The sequence below is a fragment of the Scaptodrosophila lebanonensis genome, unplaced genomic scaffold (assembly GCF_003285725.1).
Source record: "Scaptodrosophila lebanonensis strain 11010-0011.00,11010-0021.00 unplaced genomic scaffold, SlebRS2 tig00000053-arrow-pilon, whole genome shotgun sequence".
NCBI lineage: Eukaryota > Metazoa > Arthropoda > Insecta > Diptera > Drosophilidae > Scaptodrosophila > Scaptodrosophila lebanonensis.
This window is the reverse complement of record NW_022060548.1, coordinates 7,444,325-7,452,338: the sequence shown is the minus strand read 5'-3', so window position 1 is coordinate 7,452,338 and position 8,014 is coordinate 7,444,325. Positions and strand designations below refer to the sequence as shown.

Genomic DNA, 8,014 nt, shown 5'->3' with positions numbered 1-8,014 from the left:
CTTTATTGCCACTTTGCTCAAATAAAGTTTTATACGTTTTTATTTAAATTCGGTTTCCAAGCAACTTTTGCAGCACAAAGAAAAGGGCAAGGATGTGCAACGGCTGCCGATAGAAAGAAGCGCAGCTTTTTGTTTAACAACTTTGCAGATATTGCGACTGTATTTCGATGCGAAGGGCGGGCACGTTGGAAGTGCAACAAAGTGAAATCAGGCGACTTAAAGCAACGTACTAAAGTTACAGCAGCAGCAGGGGAGTAGGGAAATGTAAGAAGCTAGGATTATGCAGCACAAAGAGAGAAAGAGCTGGAGATACTTGCATTGTTTAATTTCGGCTTAGGCTTTTCTTTCTGTCGCTGCTCATTTTTCCAGCTAATTGTGTGTCACTCTGATGGCCGTGCGCCGTCCGGGTCGATGCTGAGCTATGGAGAAACTATGCATAAGAAATGTTGAGCCGTTGAGCACACAGCACACAGCGATGGCAAGCCGGCAAAGTGCGGATAATGTCATAAATCACAAAGGATATATGCATAAATTATCGCCAAAAGACGCTGACTAGCGCCCCCTCCCCCCCTAGAAATCAAATCGTAAGTCCACCACTGGGCAGAAAGAAGGACGCTGCTGGATAGTCAACAAGCAGAAGTTAAAAAACAAAGCGCACGATAAACTCAGAGACATTTAAGGATTTAACGAGAAAAAATCGCTGCCACGACGCATCGTTTTAATCAGTGGGCGACAGTCGTAGTCACAGTCGCAGGCGAGGCACGTGCTTCTGCCCCGCCGTTACGGCTCTGAAATGGCAGCAATATTTTGTCAGGCTAAAGTCAACAGCCATGCGCCCTGCAGGATGTTTCAAACCAGTGCCAAGAATAAGAACACAATGCCAGGCGAGAGCGAACAAAATTTACATTGGCGCTGCAAAGTATGCAACGCGTATTTTTACTTCTCTTCTGTTTGTTTCCCTCGCCTCAATGGGTTGCTCGCTTGTTCGGTTGCTCGGTTGCTTGGTTTACTGGCCTGATGGGTTACATCGCCTGGTATGCAACTTGGTTTCATGTTTGTCAGCCCTCTGTTAAACACACACACACACAGCTACAAATTTTAATACATGCTGGTAACTGTAGAGCCTTTAAGCGTGCCCGCCAAGAATATTTAAAATTTATACGGCAACCTAAAGTAAATTCTTAGGTCACATGCATCCGAATCTTGTAACTAATTTAAACTGAATCCTTTTAATTATCAAAACGACCTGTTGTTTGTGATAGGAAAAATAACAACTATTGGATTGGGATTTAATAATCAATTCGAATTAAAAATTCAAGAAACATATATAAACGTTTAAATAAATTAAATGTTAATACATGAAGGGAATTATAAGAAAAAAGCTATATGTACTTGCTAACTTCACAGATCATCAGATAAAAAATTTGTAAATGCAAAAACATGTGTTGGTCATTCTAAAAAAATGAACAACTCTTGGATTGGAATTTTATAATTAATTCCAATTAAAAATGCAATAAACATATATAAACGTTTAAATAAATTAAATGTTAAGGCATACATGAAGGGAATTATAAGAAAAAAGCTATATGTACTTGCTAACTTCACAGATCATCAGATAAAAAATTTGTAAATGCAAAAACATGTGTTGGTCATTCTAAAAAAATGAACAACTCTTGGATTGGAATTTTATAATTAATTCCAATTAAAAATGCAATAAACATATATAAACGTTTAAATAAATTAAATGTTAAGGCATACATGAAGGGAATTATAAGAAAAAAGCTATATGTACTTGCTAACTTCACAGATCATCAGATAAAAAATTTGTAAATGCAAAAACATGTGTTGGTCATTCTAAAAAAATGAACAACTCTTGGATTGGAATTTTATAATTAATTCCAATTAAAAATGCAATAAACATATATAAACGTTTAAATAAATTAAATGTTAAGGCATACATGAAGGGAATTATAAGAAACAAGAGAGAACGCTACAGTCGAGCAAGCCCGACAGTGTAATACCCTGTACCCAGGTAAACTTCCGTCACTGAGTTATATGCGCCCATAGCAGCAGCAAAAAGAGGAAGAAGAAGAGCGAACTTGTTGCTGCAGTTTGGTGGGGTTGTACTGGCGAGAATTTGTTTTGCTAATAACTTTTCTTAGAATTGACCGAATTGGATAAAATTAATTAAACAACTGTAGACAATTATATATAAATTATGTGTGCAAAGTTTGGTTGAGGTAGCATTTGAAATGTGGACGCTATTGACGAAATTCTGTAGCGGGGGAAGGGGGGGGAAAATTAAAAAAAAAAAAATAAACTCGTCCTTACTCGGACCTAGGAGAATCTGGATGCCAACTTTGGTTATTCTAGCTTTTATAGTTTCTGAGATCCTCGCGTTTATCCAGACGGACAGACGGACGGACAGACGGACGGACATGTCTAGATCGATTTCTCTCGTCATGCTGATTCAGAATATATATACTTTATGGGGTCGGAGATGCTTCCTTCTGTATGTTACATACTTTGCACAAACCTAATATACCCTTTTTACCCTACGGGTACAGGGTATAAAAAGCTATATGTACTTGCTAACTTCACAGATTATCAGATTAATACAAACTGGTCATCATTTTTAAGGTGTCTACCACACACAATATTGTCACGCTTTAAAAATATTTATTCAATTGGCTACATTTTCTAAAAATGTAAAACTTGAAGCAGTATTGGTGAGCACCTCAGCGAGCTCTGCGACTTGAAAGCGAAGATTTGAAAGAAAATTATTTGAATTTCAAGAGGGGACGGGCAAGAGTGGTTTTTCTCTATTTGTTTTGTTAAGTTTTTTTGTGTTCCTGCATAACTCTGCTGGCATTTACAAGAGGGGATAAGTTGCATGCAAAAGCTTCATAAAATTCGATCCATAATATGTAATCAAACTAGTTGAATGTGTTAATTATAAACAATAAATATTATGAAAAATTCTATTAATTTATTCATTGATGAAAAATCGTTAAAATCAATCTATAAATGTATTGAACACAATATGTACTCAGGTCAGAGCAATGCAAAACATTGTGGACAAATCTTATTATTATAGCAACTGGTTGTAGTCTTTAAAAGCTCCCAATAATTTTAAATTATTTTTTAGTTAATCCCTTTTTAGTCATACACATAATTGCAAAAGTTGTTTCGTGCGCTTTATTTCCAACGAAAACTGGACGTCTAATAAATAACTTCAGTAACGTAATATCCGACTGATAAATGAAACTATAATTGGTGGATAAGAAATTAAGTTTATTTTCTGCAAAGAAATAGGTATGTTTATATTTTCATATAAACTATTATTATTTTTAAATAAGTAAGTTTGACCATTCTGGGTAATTTTTTATATATTTTATAATTTTTATATTTTCAAAAATACATAGTATACATATGAGAAATTTTACCTTTGATCTTAGAAACGAAAGTTCTGATCGGTAGCGCGTATTGCCCATTTAAACTTGTTCTGTAATGAGGCATTAAATATTTTATCAATGGGAATAGAGTGTTTCTTGCACCAAGCCACCGTGATGCGAGGGTCCAAATAGTTCACCTTCGAGGTAATTAATGCAATGTTGCTGTTCTTCATCGTGTCGTCGCGTTTCTCCTCCAATTCACAGAGCTGTCGCCTGAGACGGGTCAAACTTCGAATATCCGCTTTTGTGGGTGTTGGACGCCCGTCCGCTTCTGAGGTGTAGCAAAGACACTCCTGACGAGCGATTTCGGTACGTTTTCTGATAATCTGCTTTTCCCATTTGCCCAGCTTATTGATGCAGGACTTCGGCACCAGACGCTGGTGGTTGCATAATAGAGCTGCCTCGGCATTGGCCTTGTTGTATGCATCAATTTTTTGATCCACACTCAACTCTGGCAATGTGAGTCTGTCTAGGCGACATTGGAGGAGGACGGACGCGTTGTAGGTGCGAAAGACCTTGGCTGTCAAACCATCCATCAGTGTCTTGAGGTGTTCATTCAGTTTCTGTGTGGAGAGCAAATGAAAAACCAAATCATTCAGTGCCTTATGCAATATGAAGTTTTTCAGATTGTGATAGACATTCATATCAAGGGCGATTTTTTTGCAGAACCGTATGGAGTCCTTGCCCAAAAAGTTAAAGATGACGACGTGCGGCACCGATTCAAGGATATCGTAAAGATGCATATGCTCCACACGAAGTGTGCAACATCCCACTGTGTCTGCTGTATAACCGTCTTTCTCGTTTCCCGCTCGCAGCGCCAGCACATCGATAAAGTACATGGCTACGCCTCTCTGTCGCTCCATTAGGTCCGAAGAGTTCCAGTCTGTGCGATACGCTTCTCGAATCTTTGCAATATGGTGACTTAGACGACGTGCTGTTTCGAATTTGTTTAAGTCTCTAATGCCCTGTTGGCGTGCACCCGAATTGAGAATAATATACTTGGTTTGCCCGTGTAGACGATCCTTCCAGCAAGCCAGCCAACTGACACTATTGTCGTGCTTAATCGCCTTCCACTGGTGGCCACATGGTGGAGCTGGCTCAGCGCCCGGACTACAGTTGATGGCCACTTCCTCTGGATCGATGCGTGCTTTCAACATACCCATTTTTGGGTGCATGCCGCGACCTCGAAAGATCCCAGGTGGCTCGATCCGATAATTAGAGATGCGCTCCCGGAATCCATCGATCTCACAAAAGCCGAACTTTTCGGCCTCAGCGTGTCTAATGGCTTTGAGCTGCGCCTTCTTTGTGTTGCTGGCTCGTCGCTTCTTCTCAGCCATTTCCACAAAATATTTGTGAATGTGACTGAAATCGCAGAGCGAGAACTCCTGAATCGTGCGACGCTCGCAGGGATCCAGAACATTGCAGAAGTCATGAAAGAAATTAATTCGAAAGGTCGGCTTATTCACAAAATCCGTGTTCAATATCTTGGCATAGAAGGTTGCTGCCTCCTCCGCTGCCTCGGACAATCTGAAAGGCTGTGAGTCATAATAGAAATGTACATTCGGGGGAAGTCTTCTATAGGGTGGTGGAAACACAGGTCCATTATGTTTCAGCGTCCGCCACTTGATATTGTCATCAAAGCCCGTAATTCCCAATTCCCGATGCCAATCGCTCAGCATGGACGACCGGTGACTCGGCAAGTCCAATGCTAATATTTTCCTTAAGCTTTTTCGTTTCATTAACCCACGCCAATTCGACAGAATGTCTAGATTTCCACGACGATATTGGATGGGCACAAACTTATAGGGGGATAGTGCCATTTTTTTGGCACGTGTGACATTCCTGCGACCTTTTGATTGAATCTTTCTTCTTTTCTTCTTCGAATAAGCTACCTTTCTAGAGGGCATTCTGTATGATAACTACAAAAACACATTAAGGAATTTTGAAGAGAATTGTATTGTTGTTCTCATGAAACGTTACGGCAGTAGTTGAAATGGTCACTCGGATTGATTTAAATGTAATCAATAGATGGCTGAGTGAAATTTTTATTATTTTGTAAACAAAAAGATGGGACTTCGTGAAGGTCAGCTTTATATTTATGGAACTCGCGTATTTGGCAGAAATGGTTTCCTAGAGAGGCATAAATTTGCAAGGATTTGCTATTTTTACTTTTTTCCTCTTCCCTCTGCGCTTAGTTCATTTTGATATTTTGATTTGGATTTGCAAGAGTTAAATAAAATAGCTACAATGCCCATTATAAAATATTTATATTGAGAAAAATATTGTATTTTTAAATGTTACACTCGGCTTTCTAAAGCTCTCTATAAATGCAATTTCATGGCCTTTTTTCTTTTTTATTTTCTTGTTATTATATTATTACATATTTCTTAAGGAGGAATTTTCAAAACAGAGGGGCCTAGATTCCATGAAATCTCTAAAACGGCTCAACTATATTGTGTATGCCTGTTTAATATTATTTTAAAACCCTAAAATTTGTATTTTTAAATTTAGCAAAGCCTTGAACTCCTACATGCAGCTCTCGTTGAATTTCGGCAGTTTATTGATTTGTATGCCAACAATTCCCAGAACCTGTTGCGAAGCGAAAATGCCCGCTCGAATGCAGTAGTCGAGTGGCATGTGTTGCACCAGCTGGGAGAGGAAGCCGCCGACAAAGGCATCGCCACAACCGTTTGTGTCCACAATCTTGCTTTTATCGACCTTGGGCACCGGATACTCGAGAAGCTTGTCGTTCTCCTGAAAGACTAGAACTGGACAAACCGCATCCGTAATCATAACAACGCGGGGCAGTCCTTTCTCCTTGGGTAGACATTGCAAACGCCTTCCAATCTCGAAAATGTCCGATGTATCCCAGTTACTGGCACTTGAAAAGGCCAGTGCCTCTTCTTTGTTGCCAATAATAATATCCACATAGGGTATCAGTTCGTCCAGCTCCTTCTTGTGCGTCTGCATCACGAAAACTGCGCTCAGGTTGATCACTGTCGTGCGATTGGAGCCATTGGCGAACTTCGCAATGCGCAGCACAGTCGGCGGACTGACGGCGAGAAAGAAGCCGGTAATATAATAATACTGAGCCCGCTCCACCACGCACAGACTCTCCTCTGTGTCCATCCAGTCCTCGGTGAAGTGGGCCGCTGCCCCAAGATTTGCGACTAGCGAGCGATTCATGCCGCTGATGATCACAGCACAGGTGCCAGTGGGCTTCCCATCGTTGACTTGGTAGTGGGTCTCCACCCCATCTGCCTTGGCCCGCTTGGCAATTGTCTCACCGAACTTGTCTTTGCCAACGGCTCCAAAGTATAGAGCGCGAAAAGGCGATCCCAAAATCCACTGGACAATGCGCATCGAGTTCTGACAGGCACCACCAGCTGAGTATTGGACTGTGTCCATACCCGACAGCTCCTCGAAAAGGGGCAGGTGCTTCTCCTCGGCAATAATGGCCGCATTCGCTTGAAGGCCGTACTTCTCCAACAAAGAGCTGTCATCTATGCTGACTGTGATGTCGAGCAGTGGATTACCAAAGCCGATCAAAACACCCTCTTCTACCTCCATCTTCTTCTTTTTCTCTTTGCTGGCAAAGTTGCGAGTGGAGTGCACCCTGTGGCTCAGTGTTATGGGACTCGGTGGAGCGAGCAGCGACTGGGTGGAGTATAAGCTCCAGTTCGGCTTGAATGCTATCGCAGCACCTTGTCGCAGATGCCTCGATACAAAATACCCGACGGAGCCCTTGGGTAGTTGTCTCATATCATCGAGAGAGGGTTCGACTTAATTCCAAAATATTCTCTACCAAAACTATGGACTAAGCTATGTGGTATACATTTTATTTACTGATTTGTTTTGAGTTTTGACGGAAATAGAATTGTGGTTGTACTGAAAAAAAAACTATTTTAAATTTCCGTACAAAAGTGGATAACTTCATGAAATACCAATGGATCGTGAAGATAAAGAAAAATCTATAAAATGTATAGAATTCAGTCACAAACTTTATGTAATGTGAAGTGGACAATTTTACAATCTTTTTATTGTGTCCTCTCGATTTTGTCGATCGATAAGTTGAAGAAAAAAGGGTGAAGTTGGTCGAGTTTCCTGTTCAAAATTTGTTTTTGCGGGTTATCCATTGTGACCCTGAGACGTGAAGATTATTGCTCTTCAAAATGTTTACTATATTCAAAATGTCTCTGTTTTATATTTTTATAATTAAAAAAAAATGCCTTAAAGGTCTTCATGTTCTCTCTTGAGCCAGGAAACATTATATCTTTTCTAAGTGAAGCAATAGAAGTGTTCAACTATCTAAGCTTTTATTTCAAGAATTTCTTTTGTGTTTATTTAAAATTTAAACAATCACTATACAAGTCTTGTGAGCATTATTGATATTTTATAACTCTACTGAAAGTGATATTTAAAAATATTTTCTTATGTATTAATGCTCATTACCCGCATAATAAGTGTAACTTAATTAAAGTGCTCCCCTTTCATAATGTGTGCGTAATTTGAGCGCAATTACGACATGGAAGGGGAAGACTGACACATCCCCAAATCTT

The 8,014-nt window shown here is 39.8% G+C and overlaps 2 protein-coding genes across 2 annotated transcripts; both read right to left on the bottom strand.

The window, feature by feature from the left end:
- Nucleotides 1-3,454: 3,454 nt before the first annotated feature.
- LOC115623909 (DNA topoisomerase 1-like) lies at nt 3,455-5,275 on the bottom strand. The gene has a single exon (XM_030518464.1). It carries the CDS (start codon nt 5,273-5,275, stop codon nt 3,455-3,457), a length of 1,821 nt encoding a protein of 606 aa, XP_030374324.1.
- A 518-nt stretch (nt 5,276-5,793) lies between these two features.
- LOC115624090 (adenosine kinase) lies at nt 5,794-7,277 on the bottom strand. The gene has a single exon (XM_030518680.1). It carries the CDS (start codon nt 7,215-7,217, stop codon nt 5,982-5,984), a length of 1,236 nt encoding a protein of 411 aa, XP_030374540.1. The 5' UTR covers nt 7,218-7,277; the 3' UTR covers nt 5,794-5,981.
- Nucleotides 7,278-8,014: the final 737 nt, after the last annotated feature.